At 36.3% G+C, this 17,522-nt stretch overlaps 1 protein-coding gene across 1 annotated transcript in view; it reads left to right on the forward strand.

The window, feature by feature from the left end:
- Window positions 1-6,726: 6,726 nt before the first annotated feature.
- Window positions 6,727-17,522, forward strand: part of HAO1 (hydroxyacid oxidase 1) — a 73,245-nt gene continuing 62,449 nt past the window's right edge. The window contains exon 1 of the mRNA XM_001382092.4: window positions 6,727-6,922. Coding sequence (XP_001382129.2) covers window positions 6,786-6,922 — 137 coding nt within the window. The 5' untranslated portion in view covers window positions 6,727-6,785. The remainder of the gene's footprint in view (window positions 6,923-17,522) is intronic.

Raw genomic sequence — 17,522 nt, forward strand, 5'->3', positions numbered from 1 at the left:
AATCTAAGTATGTTAAGTGCACAAATGCCAAAATAGTGTTTTCAAGATGATTTAGGTTTTGTGCAAAGGAGGGACTGTAGTAAGAGATTTCTAGCAGGGCATAACAAGGCAGGCTGACAGCATGGGATATTGCAAGCCAAGATTCCACAGAGTAAGGACTGGGTCAACATTCTAAAGCACTGAGAGGCTGAGAGGAGTTGAGGACTGACAGTTGAGAACTGACATTTTACCTTTCTTGAAGAAGACAGAGAGGGAGTGGAGGTGTCTCTCTCTGAAGGGAAAAGACCTTAGAGCTGCCAGGAAATTGGAGCATCTTGAAGGAGTGGTTGAGTGAGAGATTACCCCACACTGGTGGACAGTGTGTGTGTGTTAATCCTCATCCCCGCCTGAATCCTGTGAGGGCTCTTCATCCTGAGACTGCTCTCTGGATCAAAGAAGGACTCATGATTGTGAGATTTCTTTGGGCCCTGTTGTTTTTGCCCCTACAAATCCCTCATTAACTTTAATTACTCCTTCAATTAGTTAGGTTAAGAAAATTTTAGAAAGTATAGGGTTTTAATATCTGTGGTGGGGTTAGAAGTAAGGTAATCCCCGATTCCCTTCCCTTCCCTCTTCCTTTAAGTTAAATAAACGTATATATATATATATATATATATATATATATATATATATATATATATATATCTTATTTTACCCTTTCTTTTAATCCTCCCATAACACAGCCACAGGGGGATTGTAAGCAAAGTTGAAGCACATTGGGGATAGCAGAGTTCTAAATATACCTGGATGCCCAGCCTATGAACCAAAACCACCACTTACTTCTTCCAGCTCCCTTTGGATGACACAGGATGAATGGAATTAGGGGCTGAAACATCAGGCCTGCAGGATCTTAGCAGCATCTGGGATCTCTTGAAGGTGCCAGGTTTGGGTTGCTAGATATATGAGGGCTGGAGTCAAGGCAGTAGCCTCCTCTGTGGAAACCCCAGATCCTAGTCTTATTTAGTTGCAATGTTCTCTGGGGTCCCTGCACTCTCTGGAAAGCAGTAGGAGTCTCCACCTCTCAAACTCTGCATTGGTCACAATGTCTTCCAAGCTCCTGGTTGGCTTCCTGTACATGATCTCTGGCTGTTTCCCTGTTTAATTCCAGTCTAACAGACACTGAACTGGACAGCTTGGCCAAGTCTAGATGTGATGATAAGAGTCAAAGTGGGAGTTGTGGGAAATTGTGAGCTGCCTCTTCTCTGGCCACAACTTCAATGGCAACAGAAGAATCCTAGTCTATATCTCTTCAATCTGTCATACTGAAATCTACTGTAATCTACAAAATATTTCTCAAATTCTTCAATTGAGCTAATTATCATTAAATGGAATAAGATGAGACTAATAAGGCATGTGTATGCAAAGTCAGGTCAAGATTTAGTGTTCACTCTCAAAATGCTTGCAAACTATCCCTTTAAACACACACACACACACACACACACACACACACACACACACACACACACACACATATATTCTATAATTTTGCCAAAAGTTGAAATAAAGCTTTTCAGGCTGTAGTTGGCAGATTTCACAAGAACCTGCCATGCTTTTCTGAAAACTATTTGTCTTTTTTGTCTTCTCACTTTATCATTTTATCTTTTTATGTCATTTAAAAAATTGCGTTGAGAAATGTATTTCCTCAGAGGTTATATCATTCTATTTTAGCGGGCTGCCTCTTTTCCTCCTCATTAGAATAATCTCTATTTGCCTCTTCAGAATTTAATTACCTAGTTTCCTCTCTAACTATCCTTCAGATAATGAGATACATAGTAGCCTATTTATTCTTTCCCTAAATTCTTTGAAATTACAATCCAACACTAAAATGTGAATCAAACAATACTCAAAAATGTATTAAATTATTTCCTTTCCTCCAATACTATGTCACCTATTCTGATTGAAATGGTTACTTCCTTTCATTATTTCTATTTCAGGATCCATCCCCTCCTTGTTGGTCAGAATTAGGTCTAGAATTGTCCCTTTCTCTACTTTTTGAACAATGGAATCAAGTCTTGACTTTATGAATCAATTATGCTGCCTTTCACAAAAAGAACTCTTCAATAGATGTAGATGTCTGCATAACTGAATTTGTTCGTCCCTACAAAATCATGGTTTTGAATCAGGCTTGGATTCTGTTTCCTGACTTCCTCATTTAATTTCACCTTTTGTCTACATGGCCTGTAGTATACTCCCATCACAATATAGCCTGTTTCTTTTATTAATTCTGACCCAGTGGCTTTGTATGAAGCTTAAATTCTCATGTTCTTGACTTTTGAGAGGGGGCTGGGGGAAAGAGACAGAGACAGAGACAGATCCAGAGAGAGTGAGAAAGAGCCTGAAAGACAGAGGCAAAAACAGAGATAGAGAAAGATTTCCTAATTTGCAGAGTATGACTCTTTCTCAGAGCACAAAGATTGACTTCATTTTTAGATAACCCGTGCCTTCCAAGTGATTAATGGCCCTTCTTCCTTAATTTTTTTTTACTTCACATTCTTCTAGCTCTTCATCCAAATTCCTAAAATATGTTAATATTACCTTCAACTCTAAATTCTGCTCCTTTTCCTCTTAATTCTCCTTCTCTTCTTTTTCTTATGGTTCTTCTTCTTCTTGCCTTAGAATTGTGGATACTGGGTTGCAGAGCCTCTGACTCTCATTGTTTTGTAATAAAGGGTCAATCCATATCTTTAGAAAGCCTCTCTATTAGTCTTTCTTTCATCATGCCATACACTCTCATGTTGACTATAGAGTCTTTTCTGTTTATTCAGCAATCAAATTTCTTCCTGCTTTGAAGTTAAAATCATTGCTTTCCTCAAATTTCTCTTTTCCCCAAACAGGCCTCTAGTAAGGTTCTATCTAATTAAATTTAAATATCTACTTCTTTCTCCTCTTTCTTTTGAAGTACAGATACCTCTTTGTATGCCTCAGGCCACTCTTCTTTTGTAGTTCATTCTTCCACTTTCAGGATAACTCCCAACCCTTTGCACACTTGCATTGCCATTAGCTGCCACAGAAACCCTACTTCAGTGCCCATATAGACCTGTCCTTCATGTTTTGACTCAGTCATGTTTCTCTTTTTTTACTTTATTTTTATATTTTAATCCTTAAAAACATTTTTATTGAAAGATATCTTATTTTCTAAATTATACATAACAACAATTTTCAACATATTTTTTCTGAAATTTTAAGATCTAAATTTTCTCCCTCTCTCCTTTCTCCTCGCTCAGTGATGGTAAGCAATTTGATCTGGATTATATCATGATTCTCTTAATACCTTTAAGCTTGTATAAAGTATAGGTTGAATGTCCTACTAGCCTGCTTCTGGACTTGATTCATATCTAACAGACATTTATTACTTTAATATTTACAAAGCTCTTTATAGAAATTATCTCCTTTGGGTCTCACAAGGGCAGCCTAATATATGCTTCATAGGTTTAATTATCTCATTTAAAAAATGAATAAAGAGGCAGCTACACGGTGCTGTGGATAGAGGCTTGGAGTCAGGAAGACCTGAGTTCAAAGCATACTCCAGATCTGTACTTACTAGCTGTGGGAATTCACTTAATCCTGTTGTCTCAGTTTCCTCAACTATAAAATTAGAAGGAAATGTCAAACTACTCCAGTATATTTACCAAGAAAACCCCCCAAAAAGGTCACAAGAAATCAGACATGACTGAAAACAACTATACAACAATAGCAAAAAGGGTGCAAAGAAGTATAACAAATTGCCCATGTTCACACAATAAATTATTGTGTTAGAAATTAAATTCAATTTTTCCCAATTCCAAATCCTCTAATCTATATACTAAACAATACTGTCACTAATTCCAAAATTGAAATGACTCTTTTAAATTATTCATTCTAGTCTAACAAATTAAGAAACTAGGGGTTCTGGAGCCTAGATGGAGGAGTAACTAGAGCAGCAGTTCCATTTCTCCATGAGAATCCATTCTGTCCATGATTAAAATATTGCCACAAAATGAATATAGGAGTGAAAGAACCAACAAGGATACAGAATGAAGCAAACCTCAAGAAAAGGAAAACTTAAAAGGTAAGCAGAGACCATCTGGGGAACTGATGTGAGAGAGGAGCAGAGCCATCAAGAGGTTACAACAAGGAGTGAAGAGCAAGCCAAAAGCAAACCACATGCCACCCCATCCCCCAACCCACATCTGCTGTCACAGGTTCCAAACTTAAGTTCAAGCTAACTTTCATACCCTGAGACCCTGCCTGGGTAAATAGTGGTCCAAGCCAAGTCACACCCCTTGAAATGTCAAACCTGTGGAGAAGTCTGGAGTCCTAGCCCGGGGAAATCTGATTAGAAGGGGGATATCTGTGTGGTCCAAGAGTGAAGTTAGAAATCCCAGTCTGGACTTGGGATGAGGATATAATTCATGGTTTGGGGTGAGGACACAGTTCATAGGAGGAGCCCCTCCAGATATTTTTGCCCAAAACTAAGGGTGGAGCACCAGGACAGGGTAATCAAGGGTGTGCCTGATTGAATCAAGAACACAGTGTGAACAAAAATTTATGCCTAAGCATGGGCTAGAATTTGATTGGCCCCTGACTTGATCAAGTTCAGAGTGAGATTAAAAGTTTACACCCAGGTCTAAGGAAAGTCTTTAAGCTATCATCATCTCAAGGGTCAATTAAATCAGCAGGGGGAGGGAGTTCTCAGAGCTCTCAGCCCTCAGATCATCTGGTAAACTAGTAACAACCTAGAAAAGAAGCCAAAAATAACATCAAGGAAAGACTGAAGTTTAAGATAGGACTTTGGCCAACTTCCCAGAAAACAGAGCCTACCTATAATTAGATAGGAAAAATGAGCAAACAACAAAAAAGCACCTAACTCTAAAGATTTTTTATGGCGACTAAGAGCAAGGTACAGACACAGAAAGGGACAGTGAAATCAAAAGAAATACATGAAAAGTCTAAAAGAAAAATATAGATTGGACACAGAGTCTGGAAGAGCTCAAAAAAGACTTAAAAAACAATTAAGAGAGGTAGCAGAAAAGTGGGGAAGAGAAATGAAAGTGATGCAAGGAGAAAGAAAAGTGATGCACGAATAAATGAAAGTGATGCAAGAAGAAATGGGCCAGTTGAAAAAGGAGAACCAAAAACTCCCAGAGGAAAACAATGTCTTAAGAATCAGAATTGATCATCTAGAAACTAATGACTTTGTGAGAATTCAAGAAACAATAAAGCAGAATCAAAGGATTGAAAAAAGAGGAAAAAATGAAATATCTTACTGATAAAACAACTGACCCAGAAAATAGATCTAGGAGAGACAATTTGAGAATTATTGGGCTACTTGAAAGCCACGGTGGATATCATATTACAAGAAATTATCAAAGATAGCTACCCAGAGATTCTCAAACAAGAAAAAAAATTGAAATTGAAAGAATTCACAGATCACCTCTAGAAAGAAATCCTCAACTTACAACTTCCAGGAATGTAATAGCTAAATTCAAGAGCCACCAAGCCAAGGAAAAAATACTTCAAACAGCCAAAAAGAAATTATTCAGATACCATGGAGCTACAATCAGTATCATTCAGGACCTAGCAGCTTCTACATTAAAGAATTGTAATGCATGGAATATGATATTCAGGAAGGCAAAAGATTTGTATATACAATACAGAGTCACCTATCCAGAAAAACTGAGTATATTCTTTCAGGGGGAAAATGGTCATTCAGGAAGATAGATTTCCAAGCATTCCTGAGAAATAAACTGGACCTAAACAAGAAACAAGGACTCAAATATGGTGTGATCTATAACCATTTGATGTCATTCTCTCTTGATGACCACTTTCTACCTGAAATTAATATATCTGTCTACTTTCCTCTTTTCAAAGGCCTGCTTATTATTAATGCAAATAAGTAATAGGTCTAAAGGATCATGCACTTTGAGTTAGAAACTACCTCAGAGAGTCTGAGAGAGAAAATTAGATGTCATAGGTCTGGAATCAGGAAATCCTGAGTTGAAATCTAGCCCAGCATTTACTAGCTGTAGGATCCTGGGAAAATCACTTCTATTTTAATTTACTCAACTGTAAAATGGGGATAATAATAGCACCTACTTCCTCGGATTGTTCTGAGGATCAAATGAGATAACATTTTTAAAGCATTTCACACAGTCCTGGGCACATAGTAGGCACTTGATAAATGCTGTTCTACTCTACCACCACTTCCTCTATCTAGCTCTACTCCTTCATTTTGCAGAAAACTGAAGCTGAGCACAGTTAAAGGATTTGCTCAAGCCACATGAGCAGTTTGTATTAGAAGTGAGATTTAAACCTGTCTTTTAAATTCAGTCAGTTATTTTTTTCATTTTACCACACTGAAAATTCTATAATTGTACTCTATTTTTCCTTCTATCATAAAACATGCATATTTTATCTGGATTCTGTAGTAATAATATCCAAAAACATGACTTTAATGGCAGACATATCACCTGAAGTGGCAGGTAGGTGGTGGCCGCCAAGATATTTTTTAGAAGCAGCCCACTAGCTTCTCATGAGAGATTCTTTCAAAATATATATACAAATTGGGTGTTATTCTTTTGTAGACTGTGTCCTCATTGAATGTCAAAGTCTAAGTGGCATACTGGTCACTTGTTTACACATTTTTTTTTGTAACATATCCCTGAACTGAACTTTGAAATGTTTCATATTAATGATTTACAAATAAAAGGATTATTATTGTATCAGAAGCCAAACAGGAAGGCAGAGGGGTCTCAAACATCTGCAAGATGTTTCCCAGGCCAGTTTGTATTGATGATTTTGAAAAATATGCAAAAACAATTCTTCAAAAGTCTGTCTATGATTACTACCGATCTGGTGCTAATGATCAAGAAACTTTAGCTGATAATATTGCAGCATTTTCAAGGTAAGGCAAAATTTAAAAATAATATACTTGGGTTTTTTCAGCTAATAGCTTCTAAAAACATGTTTTCTATTAAGTGTATGTGTTTATAGATGTATGTCTTTTTGGTTTTCATCAGGAGCTTGGATTATCTCTGACATTGGTCGATAGTGGAACTCAAAAATCCCACTTCAGTGATTCTGTTATCTTGTTGACGCAAGTGTTCCCTTTATTAATATATATGAACATCCATCCATGTTGCCTATCCTGTATGCCTCTCGTTAAATGTTTAGCTATGTGGCACTATGGATAGAGCACTGGGCATAGAGTGATATTATAAGTAAATTAGGAGAACAGAATAGTTTACCTGTCAGATCTATGGAGAGGGGAAGAATTTATGAGCAAACAAGAGGAAAAGCACATTATAAGATGTAAAATGAATAATTTTGATTATATTATATTAAAAAGATATACAAACAAAACCAATGCAATCAGGATTACAAGGGAAGCAACAAACTGGGGAAAATTTTATAACAAATTTCTCTGATAAAGGTCTCATTTCTCAAATATGTAAAGAACTAAGTCAAATTTATAAGAATACAAGTCATTCCCCAATTGACAAATGGTCAAAGGATATGAATGAGCACTTTTCAGATAAAAAGTCAAAGCTTTAAATAATCATAGGAAAAAATACTCTAAATCACTCTTGATTAGAGAAATACAAATTAAAACAACTCTGAGGTACCACCTCACACATATCAGGTTGGCTAATATGACAGCAAAGGAAAATGATAAATGATGGAAGAGATGTGCCAAAATTGGGACATTAATGCATTGCTGATGGGAGTTGTGAACTGATCCAACAATTCTGGAAGGCAACTTGGAATTAAGTCCAAAGGGCAATAAAAGAATGCATGCTCTTTGATCCAGTAATAGCACTAACAATTCTGTATTCTAAAGAAGGATACAAAGAGATTTTTGAAAAAGGAAAGGACCTGTTTGCACAAAAATATATGTAGCTGCTCTCTCTATTCTGGCAAAAATTGGAAACTAAAGGATGTCCCTCAAATGGGGAATGCCTGAACAAACTGTGTTTATAGATGAATGTCTGTGTGCTTTTTGTCAGGAGGTTGGGTTATCTTTAACATCTGTCAGTAGTGGAACTTAAAAATAATCCTACTTCAGTGATTCTGTTATTGTGTTGATATGAGTGCCCCCTCTAGTGATATATATTACTACCTATCCACGTTGCCCATCCTGTATGTCTCTTGTTAAATCTTTAGCTAGGTGGTACAATGGAGAGAACACAGGGCGTGGGGTCAGGAAGAACTGAATTCAGATTCAGCCTCAAACACTAATTATGTGCCTCTGGGCAAGTCATTGAACCCTGTTGGCCTCAGTTTTCTCATCTGTAAAGTGAATTGGAAAAGAAAATGGGAAACTGCCCCATATCTTTGCCAAGAAAACCCCAAATGAAATCACAAAGAGTTGGACACAACCAAACAACAATTTCCATACTATATTTTTAAAAATCTCCCCAAATCAGGGGATTTAAACTACTATATCCTCAAACTATCCCTCTTTTGCTTAAAGTGCCTATTTTCTATCAAGGTAGTAGTATTTATCTCCCATGGAAGGGTTAAAATTTTACATCTGATCTTCTATGAACATAGCAACAAATTCAGATAAGCCTTTTTGTTGTTGTTTCCTTTCACTTATAGCTGCGCTATTTTCTCTTAGAAAGCAGTCTTTTCCAAACAGTTACCTTGAGTACAAGATAGCAATCTTATCTGGAGAAGCCTCTAGAGATCACATCCTCATTCTTCTACCATTCCATTAGCATTCATTCTCTTGCTGCCTAGGCATATCTACACTTCAGATTTCAATTTTTCTAGGTAGGCTTAATCTTTAATCTTTGAAATGTTTCATCTCACCTCTCAATTGTTTTCTCTTTCTTTCTAAAAGAGCTAATTCCTTTGACAGTTTTCTGTTTCAAAGAGAGTTGGTAAGATGGCTTATATCTTCTCATTATAAAGATAAATATAGAAGAGTAGGGAAATGGCTTCTCATAGCCAGTGTAATCATATGGAATTGGCATTTTCTCCTTCCCCATTCAATCACTGTCATTCAGTTTTAGAAATTAGAGAAGAGAGAATTAAATGATCTACACCATGTTTGTTAGTGTCCACAATGATAATGTCTTGTGTAGAGAAATGGTATGTGTATTGTGTCCCACAAGTCCTTGATGATGATTAATGAATGAATAAATGAATAAGTACTTTTAAAGGAATGTGTGCCAGATACTTGGAAAGAAAAAGGAGAAATAATAGCATAAGAAATGACTTCCTTACTGATTTGTTCTAAACTTCTGACAAGATCTCAAAACTTTTCTTTTTGGAAGATAAGTGTATTATTCTTTCCCAAAAGCTTTATTTTTAGAAGAATAATAAAAAAGTATTTTTCTTGAACTTAATAAATATTATCTTCATAATTTATTTTAAAATCATTTTCACAGTTCACAAGTTGCATTTACATTTTCACCTATATTTCATTACAATCTTTTTTCATTCATTAAAATTAATTTAATAACAAATTTATGTTTATTATTTACAAGGCAAAATCACTGAAACAATTTTATCTAATCTTCACACATGACTCTGTGATGTAGCCAAAATAACTATTGTTAGCCTGAGAAATAGAGAAGTAGAGGGTGATTGTCCAAGATCACAGTGAGTTCAACACCAGGACTAGTCCCCAGATATCTGACTCCTGAGACAGAACTTCCCATTATAGTATATTATGCCACTGAGCTCAAAACCTGTTTCTTGTTTAGTCTCAGTGTAGCTTTGAGTAAGCCATTTAGGGTCCTTGAGTCTCAGTTTCCTATTTTGTAAAATAAAGGAATTAAATTAGATGGTCTTTGGATATCCTTCTAGTGCTGTCTTTGATTCTGTGTACCTACTGTGCAAGACTTTTTTGCTCATCTCAGTACAGTCTTATATTGAAGAATAAGGAGTCTGACTTTTCTATTTTACTAGAAAGAAATCTTGCTAGCATATAGGCAGTGTGTTCTGACTTTTTCCACCCTTAACCACAATTGAGACTCAGATGCACTTTCCCTGATTCCTTAGGATCCTGTTTTCTTCTAGCTAATCTGGTAACACTAGTGAGTTGATTTATGGCAGTCAGTATTATTGAGTTGATTTTTAGAGGCACTTTCTTAGAGGCATCTTAAAAACAATTCCTTAAGTTGAATCAGAAATTCTAAAAGTGAGTCTTTCTCATATTCTGGAATTCTAAAGGGTTTGAGTTAGGTCAAGAAATCTTTCAGGGTATCAGATCCTATTATGGAAATAGCTATTTATTCTGATTATGTGTAGCCTCACCAGGAGCAGTGATATGTCTCATCAGTAACTGCATAGGTTCCATTAGTCATTACCAAGATTGCATAAGGATATTAACCTGATAGGAGTAGATAAAGGAATTTAAATTGGCTACAGTCAAAGTAGTGAAGTAATTTTTTGGGCACACAATCAACTTCCCCAATTTTTGTCCCACCCTTGCCCAAACAAGTAACTCTTTTTTGGAGGTTTCAGAGCACAGGGGATTGGTGGGAGTGATTGAGGAGGAAGAGTGTTAACTAGGGGGAGCATTGGACAGCTATGTGGTACAACAGATAGAGTGTAGGACCTAGAACCAGGAAAACCTTTGCTCAAATCCATCCTCATAAACTACCCTGTGTGACTCTGGGCAAGTCTTTTAACCCTGTCTGCCTCAGTTTTCTTATCTGTAATAATGAATTGGAGAAGGAAACATCAGCACTCCAGTATCTTCACCAAGAAAAATCCAAGTGGGATCATGAAGGCTTGGACAAGACTGAAAAATGACTGAATGATTATCAAAGTGTTGACTCATGGTTTTTCAAGTTTAGAACCCTTGGGCAGGCCCATTGCATTACTCTTAGTTCTTTGTACCATACTCACTCCTATGAATGTTAGGAAAATCTCATAGAATATGTATTAGGAATTTGATAAATGTGAACTCAATAATGAAGATCATGATTTTGACTCAGTAAGGAAGATCATGATTTCTTTGCCAATGTACCCTACTAACTTTTGGGCCTTTCTATCTGACTTGTAGCGGTGTTCTCACTATTAGAATATGAGATGTTTGAGAGTAAGAACCAGTACTTACCACAGTGTAGTAAGGAAATTAATTGTTTAATTTTAATTATGAATTAATTCATGTTCATATTAATTTTAATTATTATAAATTATGTTAATCACATGTTCTCTAAATTTGGGTGAATTTAAAAAATTTTTCTTCATGAGATTTTTTTCTTTCATTAATTAGGGTATGTTAATGATCAGAGGATACATTCCATGTTTTGTCTGACATGAGATTTCATTTTTCAGGTCTCTTTTTTATCTTATAAAATATCTGATGACCCTTGTTTTCCTCACTATAGATTTTAAACCATGAAATATTAAGACTGAATTTTCCATCAAAGTTGGGTAGATTTAAGTTGATGGCTTCTAGGAAATCAATACACAGTTTCCTCATTTTGAATTTCAAATAAAGATTGGAAAAAAAATTAAATCCTAGATAATCTAGGGTAGGATTCTCCATTGTGAACACTGCAAAGGCATTGAAAAAAAAAAGAAAATTCCTTTAGCAGTACAGAGGGGCCCCAAACATTCAAAGTTCTTGTTTACACAATCAGAAAGAAACATTCAGGTCATCTTCATGGCTCTCCAGGAACTGATCATTCCCTTTTACTGATTGGGACACTCTCCTACTCCAGTTTCAGTATAGAGACCAAAGCCAATATGGGTAAGGGTGTTTGTTTTTCATCTGCCACAGAGGGTAAGTATCAGTTTGTTAGCATTTGTATTGCATTCCTTTCTCTGTGCTGCATTTAGGACTAATGGTAATTTATTTCTATGGCATGTTGATTCCTTTTTAATCATCACTCTCCTGAGTCTTTTGTGGGTTTCTCAGAACTGGAGGGACATTGACAGAAGGTAATTCTACACAGTAGACATTTAAGAATCCTATATTTGCTAAAGAATTATGAAAACTCTACATCTTACTATATTAGCCAGTGCCTTTTGTAGTAGATGTGATTTTCTTATTCTTCTAAAAAGGAGATGAGAAGAAACAAAACTCTTATATTTTTATTCAAGAAGTAATTTGTACTTGGCTGGTGACATTTTCAATATTTTTCTTTCTTAGATACAATTAGAAATATGTAACTAGATGATCCCTGGACTTGAACCTCTAGCATTGTACCAGTGGTCAGTGGCCTGTCTTCTATTTTTAAAAAATTCAAATGGAAAGATGTTTCACAATGTCCAGCTATGTATCCTTTCCAATTTTAAGACATATTTAGGCTCCTTTTGGGTGGTGCCAACTCATTTATAAAACTGAAATAACTCTTCCAGAACAATTGGGCACTGTTAAATATCTTACTGGTACAATATAAACATTCTTTACTCTGGATTTTAAAAAAAAATCCAGTTCCATGCACTATTATTTATAGACCTTATTGTCTACCTTTTGAATTCCTTTGGTTGTCATTAGTTACCTTACAATAATGTCATATTATTTTTGAACATGTTTTCCTAAAAGACCACTGTAGTGCAATCAATAGACATGGGACCTAGTTTTGGCTTGATTAGTTTAGTGATGCTGAACAAGTTTTTTAACATATCTGGGACTTATTTTTCTTATCTGAGAATACTTTGTTTAAATGCTGTAGTTTTTAAATTAATGTCTAATACTTCAAGTATTATATTTATAAAGTTTATTATCTAACAAATTAGAACCATGTGACTAAGTTTTTTTCTGCCTGCGCAAAAAAAAAAAAAAGCCCACTCCAACAAAGCCACCACAGGAAGGAAAAAGAGCCTGAGAGACCGAACTCCACCAAATTTATCTCCTGTCTACCTCAGCACATAAGGACTGGAAGAGAGGAAGGTGTTGGGAACTGCAGTTTTGCTGGGGATCTTAGTTTTTAGGGTGACATATTGAAATTACACAAATCCCCCTGAGATCATTTAAAAGACTAGTCTCCCCAGTGGATCTTGTAAACATAACCAACTTAAAGATGACAATAATTTGGGAATAAAAGGAAAAGAGAACAAAACCAATGATTACTCGGTTAATTGACAAAAAGCTAATTGGGGGGCAGTCCCCTTTGGCATAAGAGTATATATACAAAATAAATGTATTGCATTTCAGTTCAATTTCACAACAACCCAAAGTTCATTCTGGATTTTTTGGTTCACTGTGAGGTTTCTGCAGGCATCTCCATGGTGCCTTCTCCAAGAAGTTCACTTCCTAGATTCTTTGAGCTAGCAAGTTTCTTAACTTTTATAAAAGTAGAATTTTATGACAATTATACAATTCCCTCTGAGGAGGGTATTGGCAAACAAATGGACATTAATTTTCACTAAGAAAATAGCTTTACAAAAACAGTAGTATAGCAGTTAATTTTGGGGTCTAAAATGTCATCAAGAATGTAGATCATTCTGGTGGAGGTAGATTAAACTGAAGAGTCAAAAATGGTCCAGAAGCTACTTAGGCTTCATGGGAGATGCTCCCTCTTGGGAGCCATCCAGGATTACCATGCCCTAGGAAAAACTTCCCAGCTCCTCTGGTATGAGATTGTACCAGCTGTAAAAGGCATGTCTTTATCTGTCTTATCTATTACATTTTTACAAATGCAGAGGTAGGGATTAGTACTATAACACTTCACTTCAGCTACTAAATGGACCCTTACCTCTTGTTACAAACAACTCAAAGGTACTTTTATAATGGCATCTCTTTTACAGTCCAGTCATATGGGGAGGTACAAATAAAGACAATATAACAGTACACATAGCTAATTGTCAAAACACAGTAAGTTAAAGTGACATAGTGTAACAGAACTTAACAAACAAAATCTTAAAACAAACAATCATCAGATATATGTGACAGGATACAGTCACCGAATTCAAGAGTCCTTTATTCAGTTCTGATGAAGAGGTTTTTCATAAAACAATGGAGTCTGAAAAGGCTTAAAAATCCACCTCCAGACTCTTTAAGGTTCCTTTCTCTCCTCAGAATCATTATCCATCTAGGTTCCTTTTGGTCACACCTCGGGGATCTCCCATAGTGAGTGAGAATTTTGCGATAAACATAGTGTGGAAGAATCCCATATTGGATGTATTGTAGAGACTGGGCAGGCCAGAATGGCAAGTGGATATAGGGAGATGAATTTCTCCCCTGATTCTCAGGATTATTCATGTTAATTGCAAGGACCAGTGTACTCAGGAACAGTAGGAAGAAAAGATACCCTACAACTGGGAGCTATTTGAGATAGGTAATGCATTGCTCTTTCATAGAGTGAGCCATGCTTACAATTCTACTTCCTCTTTGGAAGAATAACCTTCCTTCCCCTTTCCCCTAGGGGTAAAACACCAGGGAGCAGTTTGCTTTCCCTACCACATAGACAGGGAGTTAAGAGGGTACAATCTCTCTTGTCTAAGGGAAACACACCTGGGCTTCTAAGGCAAGCAGTGAGCAAGTACTCAACTGTTGGCAATGTTAGGGTAAGAGGGATTTATACTTCCCAAGCCTCTGGAGAGCAGCTCTAATCAGCAGCAGCAATGGCAATAGCAGCAATAACAGCAGCAGCAGACACAATAGCAGCCAGAGGAGCAGGAGAGGCAGAAGCAATGGATCTACAAGGACTACCCAAGCTGGGAGGCAGGCGCAGATGGCTGGGACCATCCAGGGACTTAGCAACAGTAGGCTGGATTCAGCAGCAGCAGCAATGCTGGGAACAAAGAGAGTTCCTTGGAGTGGGGGGAGGAAGAGAGGAGAAGCCGTGGCAGGAGAAATATGGTTTCTTTTCAAACTAATCTACTCAGAGAAAATTAAGGGTTATAAAATCCACTTCTGGCTGCCAATAAATGTAGGACCTAAATTAATGTCCAAAACTTCAAGTATTATATTTATAAAGTTTATTATCTAACAAATTAGAACCACATGCCTAAGTTTTTTCTACCTGCTCAAAAAAGCATGCTCCACCAAAGCTGCCACAGGAAGGAAAAAGAACCCAAGAGATGGAACTCTACCGAATTTATCTCCTGTCTTCATAATGACAGGAAGAGAGTAGGGGGTTGGGAATTGTAGTTTTGCTGGGTCTTAATTATTTCAGGCTGTTCTGGACCTCATCCTCAAATATAATAAACAACTCACCCTTTGCATCATTTATGATATTAAACAAAATCCCACAACTAACTCCAGAAGAAGCATTTAAGAAATCCCATAAAGTTACCTACTGAGTCAACCCTCAAAGTATTATAAAGAGCATTTGCACTGATTAAAGTAAATATTGTCTTATAAAATTATATTAAACATTGAGAGGTTAAACAACTTGGCTGGGCTCATAAGATCATCTAGAATTGGGACTTGAGGCCATTTCTTGACTTTTAGACCACCTCTCTTATCTCCCTGTCTCTAAAATACTATGTTATGGAACGGGTCCAATCAGAACCAGTAGAGGAAGTTTCCTTACTGGGAGCTCTTTATACTGTTAAAATTACAGAGACAGTCTAAAAAACTGGAGGAACATTTATTTTTTTTCTAGTCTGTTTCCTATCAATTTATCTGAAACTTTCTGGTACACTCTTTTATGGGATAAACTGTGTCAACTCATGCTCAGGAAGGGAAATGAAGTGTTTGTGAAAAGTAGCTACTCACATGGTTATTAGTGGAATAGTCCCACCCAGTGGCCAAGAGTTTCATTAAGCCTGATGCAAAAAGACATTACTGTGTCTGAAAATTATGGAATGTTAGTACTGGCAGAGACTAGAGAATATTAAGCTCAGGCACCTCATTTTGTAGATGAGAAAATTAAGGATCAGAGAGATGAAGAAGTGATTTGCACAAGATCACAGAGCTATTTAGGTAGAACTGCAAATAGAACCCTAATCTACTGACTTCTGGTCCAGTGTACTTTTCATTTAACAATGCTGTCCCTGAAGTGGAAGTTTTTTTTCCCTTTTTCCTTCTTCCAAAATTATATATTTGTACATGCAACACACCAACAAACACACATAGCACTTTTTTTTCTGCAGATCAGTGTTGTCCATATAAAGGCCTTCATTCTTCCTTGTTTCCATATGCAAATAATCAGTACATTCCAGAGTTTGCCATGCCCCAGCTGTTATGATGCTTTTTTCTTGGTTCCTCTGATGAGAAAGTCAGAGATGATCTGAACTTAAAATAACACTTTTACCTTTTCTTTTTGCCCCTCTTAACTAGATACCAAATAACTTTGCTGTAGAGGCCACTCAAGGGGAGGGGGGAACTCCCATAAATAGGGTCTTCCAAAGAAAAAATTAAAATTCAACCCTTAGAGAATAAAAAAAGATATAAAGAAAATTATTATGCTTTTTAGGCTAAATATTTTAAATTATATGTTTAGCAGAATTAGGTTACAATTGAGCTCTTATCCTGGATTTAGGAAGATCATGTTAACAGCAATTCTCTTCTTTCTCTGTCTCTTCATAATTCTCCTTTCCCCTTCCATCTCCCTTGCAGAAGGGCAATAGACTGTTTTTTTTAAACCCTTACTCTCTTTCTTAGAATTAATACTAAGTATTTCTTTCAAGGAAAAAAAGCGGTTAAGGGCTAGGTAATTGGGTTTAAATGACTTGCTTTTGCAGGGTCATGTAGTAGGAAGTGGCTGAGGACAGATTTGAACAGAGGACCTTCCATCTCCAGATTTGGCTCTCTATCCAATGACCCTCCTGTTATTGAATGACCTTTGATTTTCTACTTATGGGGAAAGAATGATTCATTTCTAAATGGATGGAAGTCAAAGGAAGATGATTGTAAGTCAGTATGAAGAATAAATTTATAAAATCTGGAGCTATCAAAAATGGAATACCTTGCCTCAAGGGGATGAGTTCCCTCTTTGGTAATGAATAAATGGAGACTTGATAAACAGTTGTTGGGGATATTAAAAAGGAGATTAATGAGATTGAATTACATTATCTCTGAGATTCAACTCAGATATTCTGTGATTCCCTCCACAAATGCACTAAGTTGGGATGCATATGCTTTGGGGGTTTTTTATATGCTATCCTTTTAAAGAAATCATAAAGCTATTTTTACTTTGGTTCTACTAAGTATCTTTACCATTTACAATGTCATATAGTTGAAAAGCACTGAACCTAGGGTCAGAAGACATGGACTTTATTTTTTTAATTCAGCCACTTATTGGTTAGGGTATTTTGGACCAATTATAACCTCTGTAAGTCTGTTTTCTCTTCTATAAAATGATAATATGAATAACTGCATTGACTATATTATAGGATCATTTTGAAGATCAAATCAATTAATAAGGGATCAATGAATAAACATTTATCAAGCACCTACTCTGCGCCAGATACTGTAGATGGCAATTATTTGACCTGAGTTTTAATTCTACCTCAGTAACTAACTGTGTGACCATGAGCATGTCACTTTACCTCTCTTGGTCTTAGTTTCCTTACCTGTAAAATGGTCATAATAATAACACCTAATCATTGGGATATTATGAGGATCAAATGGAAGAGCATATATAAAG

Source organism: Monodelphis domestica, chromosome 1, assembly GCF_027887165.1.
Source record: "Monodelphis domestica isolate mMonDom1 chromosome 1, mMonDom1.pri, whole genome shotgun sequence".
Taxonomy (NCBI): domain Eukaryota; kingdom Metazoa; phylum Chordata; class Mammalia; order Didelphimorphia; family Didelphidae; genus Monodelphis; species Monodelphis domestica.